The sequence below is a fragment of the Xenopus laevis genome, chromosome 5S (genome assembly GCF_017654675.1).
Source record: "Xenopus laevis strain J_2021 chromosome 5S, Xenopus_laevis_v10.1, whole genome shotgun sequence".
Classification (NCBI taxonomy): Eukaryota; Metazoa; Chordata; class Amphibia; order Anura; family Pipidae; genus Xenopus; species Xenopus laevis.
In genome coordinates, this window is record NC_054380.1 from 84,705,417 (window position 1) to 84,722,303 (window position 16,887).

Genomic DNA, 16,887 nt, shown 5'->3' on the forward strand with positions numbered 1-16,887 from the left:
AGATAGACTCTGGCGGTACTTCGCTCCCTAACGGCTGCCGAATTTGCGCTCTCGCGAATGGGCATAACTGTGCAAATTCACGATGCAGATTTTACTGAACGTTACCTCTTGCGCCAGACTTGCCTTTGCCATCTCAGACCAGGTGAAGTGTCATAGAGTAAATAGTCCCAAAAAACGCTGGCGTCTTTTCCTTTTTCAGGGTGATAGGCTGCAAAAGAGCTTAATTTTTTTGGGGGTAACCCGCTTCCCCCCTACATTTCCTAACATATGGCAAATATACTATACACTGGGCTCATATGTAGGGCATTATAACAACTCTTTTTTCTTTTATTAATGTTTCCCGGGCTTGTGTAGTGTAATGTATTTGCTGCAACATACATTAAACTTTAACTTCCTGCTGTATGCAAATTAGGCAATGCTAGCGCAACTTTGCTTTGCTTGGCACAGTAACGCTAGCGCAACTTCACCAGCATTGGACGCCCTGGACACAACTTAGTGCTCATTTTAAAAGCACTTGCATTAGGCACCCAGCTGTGCTCTGCTGCTCTAACCCCATATAAATATACAGCATAAGGTACAGAGCACAATGCCATTGTGAATAGTTAAACCTTTAAAATAGATTTCTTTCCAAGATATTAAGGGACACATGTATTGTTAATAAGATTGAATTACAAGAGCTGGTCAGTTTCTGACCGTCAAACCAGCCCTCTTTCCTTCTCCTGACAACTTCCTTCAGTGCAAAAAAAACCCCTCAATCCAATGTAAAAATTCAAATTTGAACATTGATAAAGAGTTGTATTATTTTTTAATAAACTGTTTATCACACGGAATCAAAATTGTGATTTGTGACTTTCTGCAATTTCAGGTTAATGACCAGCCATGATTTTTGTTTAATGGGACCCCATGCACAAGACTTTGCTGAAAGTTCATGCTTTGTGTTTTTTAACCAAAATAGAATTCGAGCAGTTCGCTCACTGTCATACCATCAGGGTGAATTTATTTACATACCCTTCCGAGTAAACTCTGTAAGAGTCAAAAAAACGGCGCCAGTGTCAAAAACGGACGCCGGTGTCAAAAACGAGACGCCTGCACAGTTTCGCAAATTTTTAGCAGTTTCGCGAATTTTGCGGGAAATTCATTTTTTGGTGAAGCGAAACGGCGCAAATTCGCCCATTCACCCATAAGCATGTCTCCTGCTTTTACCCATGAATATTGCCTCTCTCTCTTAGGAATAAAATGCAGGAATACTGGAGCTATGGAGCCATTTCTGGCAATTGGAGAAGTGCAATAAAATAACATAACACGTCTGTAGCAAGTCTTTCTCTCCAGAGAAAGGACACTGTTAATAGACACCATAGTGTATACTTCACAGAGCTACAACAGTAGTAAGCAGGCCAGTGGAATATATAATATATAAAGTCATAACAAAGGGGGTTGTTTTCACTATGACATAGATATAGTCAGTTTTCCACTGTAGATACTTCTCACTACATAAGGTCTGTTATATATTTCCTGTCACATTAAAGGGATGGTTCACCTTTAAGTTAACTGTAACGGGCAGATTTATCAACGGTCGAAGTGAATTTTCAAAGTAAACAATTTCGAATTTCAAAGTAATTTTTGGGTACTTCGACAATTGAATAGTCCAACTTCTATTTGAATTTGAAAAAACTTCAAAATTCAAAGATTGAATTTTTTTAAGTACTGTCTCTTTAAAACTTCGACTTCGACCATTCACCACCTAAAGCTGCCAAAGTGCTGTTTTAGCCTATGGGTGACCTCCTAGAACCTGGAGGCAATTGGGGGAGTTTGGGAGATCGAAGTTCGATGTTAAAAAAACTTTGATCAAGTACGATCGTACTAAGTAGGTTGAATTCGGCCCACTTCGACCCCAAAAAACTACAACCTCCATTCAGTTGGTCTTTTTGAATTTGAAGTTCAAAATTTTTTTAACTTCGACCTTTGATAAATCTGCCCCTAAGTATGTTATGGGATGACTAATTCTAAGCAACTTTTTAACTGACCTTCATTTTTTGTTTTTGTTTTTTAATTGTTTTTTAATTATTTGTCTTCTTCTGACCCTATCTAAAAACAAATGCTCTCTAAGACTACAAATGTATTGTAATTACTACTTTTTATTAGTCATCTTTCTATCCAGGCCCTTTCCTATTCATATTCTAGTCTAATATTCATATCATATCAATGGATTATTGCTAGGGTAACTTGGACCCTAGCAACTGAATCGCTTAAATTGTAAACTGGAGAGCTGCTGAATAAAAAGTGAAATAACTCAAAAAACATGAAAAATGAAAACCAATTAAAAATTGTCTTAGAATATCGCTTTTCTTTATCATACTTAAAGTTAATGTAAAGATGAGTAACCCCTTTAACTGCTGCTATGTTATGTGCATAATAAAACTATTAATGTGGCCACTTATTTTTTTCTAAACAATTATCTTTCCTTTCAGCTTATCCACTTAAAAAATGCCATCCACCTCCATCTGTGGCTGAGGCAGAAATAATATCTGATGATGATGATTATGAAATAGGTATTGTATGGATTGTTTACAAATTTTTTGCATGTACTGTATGTAATCCCTTACATGAGTATGCATTTCAGTATTAATTGCCTACTTTGACAAAGATATGTTGTTGTTGTTGTTGTTGTACCTGAAAGTAAATAAAAATGGTATTTTAAAATATATGATTTTTTTTATCAAAATGGTCAGAATCGTATTTTCATAAAATAGTTCACTGCAATACAACCTCATCTATGAAAGTTGGGGCACTGCATAAAATGTAAATGAAAGAGAAAGGGATGATTTGCAAATCTTTCAAACCTATATTTAATTGCATATGGTACAAATGCACTATATAAAATGTTAAAATGATGAAAGGCTCTTGTTTTTTTGAAAAATATATGCTAATTTTTAATTTGATGGCAGCAACATGTTTAAAAAAAAAAAGAAAAATTGTGACTGGGGCATGTTCCCCACTGTGTTGCATCAACTCTCCTTTTAACAACACTCTGACAAGATGCATTGTGGGATTTTTTAGGGCATGTATATAAATACTGTTTCAAACCCTATTGGTGAAATGCTGTGTCACTTTAGAAAGAACTCCTGCTTTCCCATGTGGGCAACCCATTCTATCAATCAAGGTGCTGGCATGCCGTTAAATTATGAAACAAGGTTAATGAACTCAGCTAAACAACACAGTAAATACGATGAAGTAAAAAGATATAGAGATAGGAGAAGCAAATGGGTGTTATGGTGTAATGACATCAAAGTTTACTTACATTGTTACTGAAAATGCAATTTTGTACCTAGAGCCCAATACTGATACAACTTCTCCATGTATGACTTTTAGAATATGAAATAAAATTCACACATATCGTTTGCAATGACTATGTCAAAGTCTGTTACCAATATGTGCATATTATTTCCAGGAGATTTTGTCAAATATCGTTGCCGCCCAGGCTTCACTTTAGTTGGAAATGATATGATTACATGTAAGATGGTTGTTCAGTTGCAGTTTGAGGGCTCACTTCCAAAGTGTGAAGGTAAGTTTTTACTTTTCTGCTCAACTAAACAAAATACTAATCAACAAACACTACTGTACAGGTATGGGACTTGTTATCCAGAATTCTCGGGACTTGGGGTTTACAAGATAATGGATCTTCCATTATTTGGTTCTTCATACCTTAAGACTACCAGAAAATCATGTAAACTAGCTAAAACCAATTGGCTAGTTTGCTTCCAATAATGATTCGTTACATCTTAATTGAGATTAAATAGAAGGTAGTGTTTTATTATTACAGAGATAAAGGAAATTATTTTTAAAAATTCAGATTATTTGATTATAACGGAGTCAATGGGAGACGGCCTTTCTGAATTCAGAATTCAGAACTTTCTGGATAACGGGTTTCTGAATAACAGACTCCATACCTGTATAAGAGTTATTGAGCAATGAGTTTTCTGATTTTCAGGTATAAGCAAGACACTTGGATTTATATATAAAAAAAAATTATTGATACACCGAATCCATATATAATGTATTACGACCTTTACGTAATTCAGAACTTTCCGGATAAGAGACCTGTATAAGAGTTATTGAGCAGTGAGTTTTCTGGTATAAGCAAGAGAAGACACTTGGATTTATAAAAAAAAAAAATATGGATACATTGAATCCTGGATTTGGTTTGGGATTCAGCCAAATCTAAGCCAGAATTAGGGTTTGGCCATATTCAAACCATACATAATGAAAAAAATAAATTCCATGTATACTTCTCAGATTTATCTGATCACATAAAAGCAATTTCCTTCCGGAAAGGATGGTTTGGATTTGGTTCGGTATTCGCCAGAATCAGTACCCAAGGATTTCAGAGATTTTATGGAACCCAGAAAAGAAATGGTTGGTGTAATACAAAAACCTAATTTTAAAATTTTACATTAGTTTATTTTTGAAAAAAACTCAAATATCTTGAATGTGCTCTTATTTATTCAAAAGCTCTAATCTGTAAAACTTGATTGAGAAAAAATAACTCAAACATAGTGAAATTACATTTTATCCACTATTTTAAATTTCAAATTAGTCTTGAAAATCCCAAATGAAAAATAGCTTGAACACTTCTGCCACTCACTTCTATTTCTAGGACACATTAAGAAGTTAAGATTAACTGTAACTGTAGTATACAGTGGTGTAAAAGTATTGATGCCATTTATACACAGCTTTTTTACACCATCATTTTAATTCCTTTATCACATATCCCAAAATTATTTAAACTGTGTTATAAATACACTGGAATAAATTGCAGTTATGGTGATGCTTTAACAGCATTGTAGTGTATTCGTCTAACATTTTTATACAGCTTATACATAGACCTTTGTACTGCAAATGTGCTGTTGAATACCTTCTATACCAACAATCTTAATATCATGGAATGTTTAATGTAAAAAAATAATGGTTCTATTAGAAGTGTTAAATGCACATGAAATAGATAATGGAGATCAGAGAAATTATAATGGAGATTTGTTCAAAATATTGAAACTCGAGACAATGCTCTTTTTTTAAACAATATAAAAGTTAAGTAACTTTAGCATGCACATCTAGTATAGGTCAATCTAAAAACAACTGGACTTGCTGAGTAATCAATGAAGACGTTTCACTACTCATCCGAGCAGAAGCTGCTCGGATGAGTAGTGAAACGTCTTCATTGATTACTCAGCAAGTCCAGTTGTTTTTAGATTGACCTATACTAGATATACTATGACCTGGATGAATGAAAATCTTCATAGTCATTTAGCATGCACAGGCTGACACTGCCAAGAGTTGAAAAGTTTGTAATCCATAAAAAACCCACAAATACTACACAAACTAGAAGCCCCTCAATCACAATATTCAATTTCTTTGCCCAAGTGCAATACTTCAGTTATTAATACTACACGTCATGTTTCAGTTTAATGCCCAGGCATATTTATTCAAATTACTCTGTATAGTGGAAACATCCTGTACAGAATCTATTGTTTTGCACAGTGTAGTAAAACAATAATAGAAACAATACTTACTCAGGGACATTTAAGAGCAATTGAAGAGCAACTGACTAACAACAAGATTGGTCAATGGTTCCCCAATCTGTCCTTCAGCCTGTTCTCCATCTTCGTACAGAGGTATGTTCAAAGGCAATAATCCTTGATGTTTATGGACCTTTAATACATAGAACCCACACTCCGATATTTAGCAAAATACACAAGTTTGCCCAGGTTCATTAACAAATGGCAACCAGTAAGATGTTGGCTTACAAACAGATGACCAGTGAATGCTACCTGCTGATTAGTTACTATAGAAGATTAGACCTGTAGCACATTTGTTTCCAAAAAAAACCCATGCTGTTTTATTGAATACTGTATATTACTTAAAGCATTACATTTTGAGCCCTGTTGAAGGTTACAAAAGGTTAAATAAGATAATACTAGAACTATTTCTTTATAGTCAATTTGGGCTGACAAAGTTTCTTTAAAGTCAACAAGAATAACAGAATAAGAAAACAATGTTCTTACAGTAAGCCCTCTATTTTTGCATCATTATAAGGTTATTACCAAGGGAACAGTTTGGTGATTAAAGGCTAACTAAACCCTAAAAATGAATATGGCTGAAAATGCCATATTTTATATACAGAACCTATTGCACCAGCCTAAAGTTTCAGATTCTCAATAGTAGCCATGATCCAGGACCTCTAAATTGTCACAGGGGTCACCATCTTGCAAAGTTACACTCACATGCTCAGTGGGCTCTGAGGTTTGTCGCAAATTATAAAGCAGAAAATGAGGTGGGCCTTTAATATAAGATGATGCTACAAGGCAGATTATTACATTTTGATGCTGGTTGCACTGGTTTCTTTGTTGCCGTGTAGAAATGATCTTTATTAATTACTAATCAGCCATATATTGTAACATATATATTATATATATTCAGTATATTGTGTGTAGGTCCCTAAGCAAAGTAACTGATAGCAGCAGCACAGAGCATGTGCAGTGAATCAGCAGAAAAGTAGATGGGGAGCTAGATAAACATCTTTGGAGGCACAGACTTTCACAGCTACAGGGCTAAAGTGGTTTGCCTTAGGCTGGTATAGAAGCCCAAAAACAGAATTACAACATCTGTAGCCTACTTCTTTAGTTAAGGTTTTGTTCTCCTTTAATCAAAGGCTGCCTAAACAAGTATTACTATGAGTAGCAAAGTAGAAATGCCTGTAAGACTGCTGTGATCATTTGACTTTCCTATACTGTAAGGGGCAGATTTACTTAGCTCGAGTGAATAATTCGAATGGAAAAATATTTGAATTTTGAAGGATTTTTTTGGGTACTTCAAACATCCAATTGGTCAAATTCACTCTAAATCAATCGAACCATTCGAACCATTTGAAGTAAAAATCATTCGACCATTTGATAATCAAAGTACTGTCTCTTTAAAAAATACTTAGACTTCATACTTCGCCACTTTAAACCTACCGAAGTGCAATGTTAGCCTATGGGGACCTTCCCCAGCATTTTCTAAGTTTTTTTGGTCGAATAAAAATCCTTCGATTGATCGCTTAAAATCGTTCGAATCATTCAATTAGAAGGATTCTATCGTTCGATCGAACAATTTTTATACGATCGTTTGATCTAAGCTTTTGCGCTAAAATCCTTCAAATTCGGTATTCAAATTCGAAGGATTTTACTTCGAGGGTCGAATTCAAGGGTTTTTTAACCCTCGAAATTCGACCCTTGATAAATCTGCCCCTAAGTGTTTGGTCTGCTGAGAAGACTCTCAGTGGAATGACTTTTGTGCAGCACAGACCAGCTGTTTCTCACAGTTGTGAGCCATGATTGTCTATGTCTATAACTTCCACTGTAAATAGCTCTACAACTATTGATTTAAACTAAAATTGATTATCTACTTCTATAGCAGTTTTGATTGCTCTTCGTACATAACAACTATTTCTGTGTGACAGGTTTACTTTAAAATGTAGTCACAGCATGAGTACCAAACCTCTCTTTTAACCTGAATCAGCTGAACTTGTTTTGCACAGTCTTTTAAGTGTCAATACTTCCCTTGTTAAGTTGCCCTTGGGAATGATAACATGTTTTTTAGCACCTCTTTCTTTGACAGTGCAGCTTTGTTTGCTTGTTTGACTCTGTGAAATCCAATATCAAAACAATTTAAACTAGCTAAGGTAAAAAAAAACTAGGAACTAAAAACTTTTTTTATTATACCCAGTTAACAATTTTACCTACATTTTCCATGCATTGTTTAATGCATTTCCATGAACTGGTTAAAGCGTCTCATTGTGCAGATATTATAATATCCTGCATTTTCTGTTGGTTAAATTTCTGTTGGTTAAGTTTCTTTATTTTTACAACTCTCTACACATTTTTGTCATGATAATTCAGGGAAAAACTAGAGTTTATTGTTTTTTGCCTGGAAAAAGGTATATCATTATGCAGAGAAAAATTATACACTGTAAAATTGGAAGGATTCCTAGATTCTGTTATGCTGAGAAACATGTCTCATATACTACTCCCTACAGCTAAAATGTAATGTTCTTATAAAGAGACACTAACAACTTTTGAAACATAAATTGTTTGATTGCATATCTTTTTTTAAACATTTCAAATGTAGTTTTATTACATTACATTTACAATGTGGCCATACAAATTATAGAAAAGGTTAAAGTATTTATTGAGTGATATACAGTATTTATTTAAAATGCACCAATATAGAAATATGTGCGGTATGTCTATATATCTTTATGGATAAATTGTTTTACATTTTTACAATACAGTAATAGTATTAACAGGAGGCCAAATATGGCAATAACATGCAAATAAGTAACAAAAATAAATATACATAGATTCTGGGGAATCCAGAAGTATTACTAGCAGTTCAATGAATTTCTGCATCTGATAAACTTTACTGAGTCAGAAAAGTATTAATTGGTTTGAAAAGCCTGTCAAATCCTGTCCAATTATGACCCAATTGTTGGTTGGGGGCTAAATGATTGAATCATCCCATTTGGAGTTCATATCAGGTAAAGAAAATTCAGCTAGTTTGGCAACCTTGCCAAATGAACAGATTTTACCAGGAATGCCCAGCTAAAGTCTAATATGTATTGTGTTTCATCTGGCAAGTGCTTTTGCCCAAAATGCTTTGTGACAAGAGCAGCATCAAGCTTTGCACAATAAGCAATCCATTGTCCTTCCCCCTTGCCCATCTCGGCTCCCCTTCCTTTTTCTCTTCCCCACCACTCACCCAGGAGGCACAATAAAGACATCCAGTTCTTGGATTGAAAAGGCCACAGCTTTAAAAACAGTTCAAATTACAGGTAAACCAACAACATTGTATAACGTACAATCCAATGTATTTTTAACTTAAAGGAGAACTAACCCCCCAATGAGAAAAGCCCCTACCTACTAGACAAGACAGAGTAATTTAGCTAGGAAATAAAGGCAAGAGCACTAAGGGCAGAAAAGCATCTCACTTAGTGCATGTTCAAAGAGCATTTCTGTCCTGGTTCTGACTCAGCTTTGCACCCTACATTTCATGTAGTAAATGTACAGAAATAAGGTTGTAACATGATTGCACCTAGGCAGTAAACCATAGCAGCGAGCTGCAGGTTGAACAGTGAAAGAAATGATCTGATTGGTTGCCATGGGTTACTGCTCAGATCCAAATTGATAATTGTTTAAATAACCCTTGATATGTTTGTTAAATAGTTTACTAATGGCTTTATACACAAGTGTGCCAATTTAAAGTAAAACTCTTTTAAAAAATTGTACTGTTATATCTATGCATGTATGCTTTAGTTATTTAAAAACAAAACCTCAGAATATTAATTGACAGTGTTCAGACATTGTTCAGACTTCCCCCACCGGCTTCTTAGCCCCATATGACTAATAATAATCCTATTAGGTGTACTCTCTAAATATAACTCTTTTTTAAGTGGTTTAAGCATGGCTACAATCATGGTTGTACATTCATTTTAGAATGGCTTTTTGATGTCAAAAAGTGCAAATTCAATTCCTGCAAAGTTTTCACATAGCAGAAAGTCAGTAGATATATCCAAAGATTCATGAGGGTTCCCTTATTTTGTCGGCTCCCAATGAACTCGCTCTCCTCCGAGGGTAACATCAAACTTCCTTTAATTTATGCAGAGTTAGTGCTACAATAGCTTTAGGAAACAAATGATATGGTAATATATAGTGTAGTATATTTATACCTTTGTTGGATTGCTTTAGCCCAATTACCAAAAAATCTCAATTAGACAAGAAGTAAATATGCACCACATTCATGCGTCATCCAATTAGATTACAGACAGTTCACCGCGTGCAATTTAGGTATGTACTCACAGACGTTTAGATTATTTTCTAAGCCCTTCAAATGATTTTGGTTCTGATCAAGATGTATTCTCTCACGCCGCCGCTTTAAAAATGATGTAGTGACAGTGTAAAACCTTTTTATTTTGTTTTTCACAATTGTGGTATATCTACGAGCATCAAAGTTCCCCAGTCAGTATTTCCCTATAACCCTCCCCTTCTTATACTTCACATTTTTACAATCTGAATGGCAGTACATTTGGCCCTATTCATTTACAATCTTTCACTAACAGCAAAACTTTCCTTTAAGGAAATGAAATGATGATTTTAATGACTCCATTAATAACGAATTTGTAATATAATTTGACATTCAGACCTTTTTGTTCCATGGTTATGAATTCATTTTCCCATCGTTTCATTTCTATTTTTATATACATAATAAATAATACAAACAGTAAAAACCAGTATAAAACCAATGTAACCAATGTAGACAGCAATTAATAATTATTTTCGATTTTCATAAAAATGCCCTAAGGTTAAAATCTATGTTCAATCCCTTCAGTTCTAGTGTTTTTAGGAGGTGGATCCATTTGCTCTCCCTCTGTAAGGTATCTTTTACAATATCTCCACCTCTCCATTTTTCCTTTATTTTTTTCTTTTCCCCAGTACTACATGCCTTTGCTGTTCTTCTCGTGGTATTGTTTAAAATGTCTATATTATTGTTTTCTATATTATTTATATTTTCTCTAATTTGATCACGTAATTTCCTATTTGTCTTGCCTATGTATTTCAAGCCACATGGGCATTGGAAACACTAGATTATATTTTTTGAAGTACATCTTATACATCGTTTTATTGTCTGTTCTTGTTTGGTTACAGTGGTAAATTGTTTTTTTTTTTCTGCCCATATCTACATGCCTTGCATAGGACACAAGGATAAAAACCTGCCCATTCTTCTTCTTTCTGTTTCTTTTTTATAATGTCTGTTTCGATGTGATTCCGTGTTAGAATTTGCTTTAAATTATTTGCCCTTTTAAATACCACAGTTGGTTGGGTGGGATTATTTGTTTTAGTTCTTCATCACATTTTAATATACTCCAATTTTTTTTAATAATTCTTTCAATCCCTCCCGCTAGGGGGTTATAGGTAGACTACAATGTTATTTTCTACTGCTTCTTTTTCTCTTTTTGGTTTCAGTAGTTCATCTCTACTTATCTTTTCCACTTTCTTTACAGATCTCTCTAATAAGTTTTTACTGTAACCCTTTTCTTTAAACTGCTTATTTAAAAAAGACATCTGATCTGTTAGCACCTTCTCCTCCATGCAGTTTTTTTCAGTCTGCACATCTAACCATACGGTATATTCTCTATCCATCTTGGATGATGGTTACTAGTAGGTGTCACATAGTTATTTGTGTCTACTTTTTTGAAAAATGTTTTAAAATTAATATGCCCGTTTTTTACATATATTTCCAAATCTAGAAATTGTATTGATTCTGTGCTACATGTCAGAGAAAATTCTAATTTAGGTCAATATTATTGAGATTCATTACAAATTGTTTCAAGTCACTTTCTGTTCTTTTCCACACTATTACGATGTCATCGATGGAGGGCCGCCATAGGAACAGGTTCCCACCCAGACTCAGCTCCGGGAGTACATGGCGTTCTTCCCAATATCCCATGTGTAGATTTGCGTAGCCGGGCGCGAACCTTGTTTCCATGGCAGTCCCACATGTTTGCAGGTAAAAGTTGTCGTTATATCAAAAGAAATTATGTTCAATGGATTCATTAAAATCATCATTTCATTTCCTTAAAGGAAAGTTTTGCTGTAAGATTGTAAATGAATAGGGCCAAAAGTACTGCCATTGAGATTGTAAAAATGTGAAGTATCAGAAGGGGAGGGTTGCCATGGACAAAAAGTGTGACAACGAAAGAAGATCATGACAACGGTCTCCCACATAAGGAATGTGACATGCATACTAGGACCATAGAAGCCTCTGAAGAAGTTGGGCGACAGACGAAACGCGGCAGGCAGGCAGAGCGAGATGCAAGGACCCAACGTCATCACCAAGCACCCGAATGTATACACGTGGAGGAAAAGCAACGCTGGTCGGGGCACAACAACAGTGCCGGTGAAATACTGACTGGGGAACTTAGATGCTCGTAGATATACCACAATTGTATGTGCATTTTTAGTAAATTTTTTAGCAAAATAAAAACGTTTTACGCTATGTCACTACTTCATTTTTAAAGTGGTGGCGTGAGAGAATACATGCTGATCGGGACAAAAATAATTTGAAGGGCTTAGAAAATAATCTAAACGTCTGTGAGTACATACCTAAACTGCACACGCTGAACTGTCTGTAATCTAATTGGATGACACACGAATGTGGTGCGTATGTACTTCTTGTCTAATTGAGATTTTTTGGTAATTGGGCTAAACAAATCCAACAAAAGTATAAATTTACTACATTATGTATTACCATATCATTATACTGCTTATTTCCTAAAGCTATTGCAGCGCTGACTCTGCATAAATTAAGGGAAATTTGGTTTCACATAGCAGAGTCATTCATAAAAATGTATGTCCCTTATAAGTAGTGATGGGTGAATCTGACTGGTTTTGCTTAGCTGAAAATTCACCGAAATGCACTGAAGTCTATGGGTGACAATTTTATTTCTGATTTGTGAGAAATTGTGTGATACATTTTTGATGCACAACAAATGTTTTCACCCATTAGAGTCTATGGGCATCAGCAAAATTTCACTCATCACTACTTACTATAAGGTAATTGAGGGACTTTTTAAATATGCGACAAGTTTGTGTATTTGCTGCACATAGTATAGTTTATGAATACAAGCTAACATCACTTGGAACTAACAGAACATCATTCACTATTTTCTCCATTTATAGCACAATGCCCTGCAAATGAAATGCGTTTAGAGTCATCTGGCATCATCCTTAGTCCTGGATATCCTGGTAACTACCCAAATTCTCAGACATGTTCGTGGACCATTAAAGTGGAACCAGGTTACAATATATCATTTTATGTGGAAACATTCCAAAGTGAAAAGCAATTTGATGAGCTTGAGATTTTTGATGGTAAGAAAAAATCGGTGTTTATAGAGATGAACATTATAATGTTTGCTTTAAGAAGGGGTTGGATGGCTTTATAGCAAAAGAGAACATATAGGGCTACTAAAGTAGGTTCAGGAACAGGTATAAAAAAAAGTTACAACAAAATCGTGGGTCAAATCGATCATATAACTTTTTTGGTTTTGACTCACGAAAAATGTGACTTTCTATTTGATGCACACAAAAATTAAATGTTTCCGAATTATCGAACCAAAACTAGCCCAAAATACTCAAAGATCACCAAGGCAAATTGTTAATGGAACATCTGCCATTAACTTTTACATGATTTCTACAGGTTTTAGCTGCAGTATTTTCGGATTTGGATTTTTAGCAGCTTTGGAGCATACTACATCTCGAAAAATTAATTTGTTCCTAAAGAGTTTTCCCCCTAGAAGAACTCAACCAGAAAAAAATTGAGGCTTCATAAATAGGCCCCTAAGTGACCCATGAAGTCTTTACTCTGGAAGCTGGGAAATCTTTTAAACCCCTGTCACAGATTTTTTTTAAATTACTGAAAATATAGTTGTGGCTTAGGGGCCACTCATTTTCACCTTGTGTGTAGAGAATAACTGGGGGCCAAGATATTTCTGCTCAAACCAAAGCATGTGGTAAAATGCATTTGATTCTTCAGATAACTCAGCCTCCTAAGTTGGGCATTGGCAACTCCTATATAGTGGTGTACTATTATTTCTGTTTGTGAGTCATAATGGTTTTACATTTTAGTAGAAATGAGACTAGATTCAAGGATTATAAGAAATGAAACATCTGACCACATTAGATTATGTCATAGGCTGACATATTAGCCAGGATGGGAGTTGCCATTGTGAGGCCATATAAAATACTATTATCCCTCATCCAGTTTTTTGGTCTTACACTTCAAATATACAATTAGTCAGTAACAATGTCCCCCTTATTAATGTATTTGTTCTGTATTTTAAAGGTCCCTCTGGTCAAAGCTCTCTTCTGGCAGCTTTAAGTGGAAATCTGACCCAGCAGCAAAATTTTACCAGTAAAAGTAACATTATTTTTCTTCGGTGGTCAGCTGACCATGCAACGAGTAAAAAAGGGTTTAAGATCCGGTACTCAGGTAAGTAAAGACCCTTGTGTGCCTTTGTACAGTTGTTCAGACTGTTTCCATCTTTGCTGTGTTGCTTATTTAATGATTTATTTATCGATTTAATTTCACCATATTAAACAGCACATTTATTGGTTTTCAGATTTAAAACAAAATGCAATTAACTATGACATTTTAGTGTAGGTACTGTTTATGTCTATTATCCAGAAAACCTAGAATCTAGAATGCTCCAAAATACAGGAATGCCAATTTCCTTAAACCACTAGTATTCTCTTTAATAATTAAACACTTCCTTGTAACCAAACTAAGATAAAGCCTTGTTGTTGGTAATATAATCCTATGTTACATGTTTTTTAGAAGCTTTAAACCTTTGTCTGCCAAGCACATATTCTATATGTGCTGGCAGGCAAAGGCTCTAAATGCCAAGAACGTATGTAATAAGGTATTTTAAATGATTACTTTGCATTATCGGCTTTAGCCGCTGAGTCAGAGCATCTGCTCTGTCAGCAACCCTCAGAGAACGAGCATAGGCTGCTTGTTAACCCCCTGCTGACCTGATCACAGCCCCCACACCCCTTCCCACACAGCATAAACATGTGCCTGCTGTTGGGGGAAAAACCATGGACCTCCAGCCCTGCCCCCTTGTTCCTGAGCCACAGGCAGCCACTTCCACATACCTCGATCCTCTAGGTAACAGGCACAGGCTTCTTCATTAATAGACCCATGGCATCAATATAAGAAATCGTGTAAGAAAAATGTGGCCAATTGCAATATTTTTTAGGCAAATTTCAGAAATGACATGAAAATTGCAGCCTTTAGCATAGCTTTGCTGTATGGTAGTTTGGAGTAGAAAGACATAAATACCTATTTTGGATTCATCAGAATGTGTACTTTACAAAAATATATGGGTTTGGGGGTCTTTATACTGTTAGTAGGTCTTGTGACACATAATACACAGTCAGGGGCCTTTGTTCACAGAAGGCAAATTGGCGGGCAAATTCATATGCACTATTCTTATTTGGGGTCTGCACATGCTTTCGTATATCTATGCATATAAGGCATCAAACTGTTCAGTAGATCCTTGGCATCGATATCTATGGTGTTTTATAATTGTATGTAAGAAATTGAGTGAGATAACTGGGGCCAATTGCAATATTTTTAGGCGATTTTCAGAAATGTCATTAAAAATGCTGCCTTTAATTTGCAATATGGTAGTTTGGAGTAGAAAGGCATAATTACCTATTTTGGATTCATCAGAATGTGCACTTTACAAAAATATATGGTTTTTAGGGATCACCATAACTTTTTGTAGCTTTTATACCACATAAAAATGGCAATGTTTATAATTTAGTTTTAATGAAAGCCATCAAATAAGTATGCACAAGGTATATTTTGGGGTCTTTACATGCCATTTACTTCGATAAACCTATGGACATCAAACTGTTTTGATCCCAGACATTGATATATAGTTTGTTTTACCTTGGTATCGAACGATTCGAAGGATTTAAATACAACGATCGAAGGAATATCCTTTGATCAAAAAAAGTTAGCCAAGCCTATGGGGACCTTCCCCATAGGCTAACATTGACTTCGGTAGCTTTTAGATGCCGAACTAGGGGGTCGAAGTTTTTTTTAAAGAGACAGTACTTCGACTATCGAATGGTCGAATAGTCGGACGATTTTTAGTTCGAATCCTTCGACTCGAAGTCGTAGTCGTAGTTGAAGGTCGAAGTAGCCCATTCGATGGTCGAAGTAGCCCAAAAAAAACTTCGAAATTCGAAGTTTTTTTACTTCGAATCCTTCACTCTAAGTTAGTGAATCGGCCCCCAAATGTTAGTGGAATGTTTGGCCTTGAAATCAGAAGTATGCAGTTTTGTGGAGTAGTGCTTCGCAAATTTGGCAGTGTACCTGCTTGGCGATTTTGATCTATACAAGTGAGAAATCTCCATAAAGCTAAATATATTTAGATGAGGATTAATTAACCCTCGATATTCGACTAGGAACTAAAATCCTTCGACTTCGAATATCGAAGTCGAAGGATTTAGCGCAGATAGTACGATCGAACGATCGAAGGATTATTCCTTCGATCGAACGATTAAATCCTTCGAATCGAACGATTCGAAGGATTTAAATCCAACGATCAAAGGAATGTCTCCATAAAGGTAAATATATTTGGTACTGACATAGAGACATAGAACTTTCCAAATCAGCTGTGCTCTCGTATATAAAATAAATTATGTTTCTGATATATGTGATTGTAATATCATGTGAAACATGATTTTTTTTAATTTCATTAGACACTTAGGGGCAGCTTTATCAAGGGTCAAAGTGAAAATTTAAATTTTGAATTAGAATTTTCAAATTCGAATTTTTTAGTATATTTGTGTGAAATTTGAGTAGGAATAGTTCAATTTGAGTTTTAAAAAAAAAATTTGAATTCCAATTTTGAAATTTATCATGCACTTTTCCTTTAAGAATTAGAATTTTACTATTCGCCAGCTTAAACCTGCTGAATTGCTGTTTTAGCCTATGGGGGGCATCCTGGGATCAATTTGGAGTTGTTTGCAGACTTTTTTTGGAGAAAAAACTCTTAACAAATTTGATTCGATTTGAGTTTGTGGGTCGATCCCATTCACCAGAGGCTGAAAAATTCAAATTTTTTGAAACATTTTGATTTCACGGGACTTTATGGGAGTTTTTACAAACTTTACAAAATTCAACCCTTGATAAATTTGCCCTTTAGAAACCTATATCTTTTTACAGAAGTGGAATTACACCAGAATTCTAGCATATTTTGAAAGCTCTGGTTGTCCTACAAAA

The 16,887-nt window shown here is 35.1% G+C and overlaps 1 protein-coding gene across 1 annotated transcript in view; it reads left to right on the top strand.

Moving 5' to 3' along the window:
- Positions 1–16,887, top strand: part of LOC108717438 (CUB and sushi domain-containing protein 1) — a 786,063-nt gene that overhangs the window by 686,796 nt on the left and 82,380 nt on the right. Inside the window, exons 44-47 of the mRNA XM_041564732.1 lie at positions 2,469–2,549; positions 3,449–3,562; positions 12,771–12,959; positions 13,933–14,079. Of these exons, the coding sequence (XP_041420666.1) occupies positions 2,469–2,549; positions 3,449–3,562; positions 12,771–12,959; positions 13,933–14,079 (531 nt within the window). The remainder of the gene's footprint in view (positions 1–2,468; positions 2,550–3,448; positions 3,563–12,770; positions 12,960–13,932; positions 14,080–16,887) is intronic.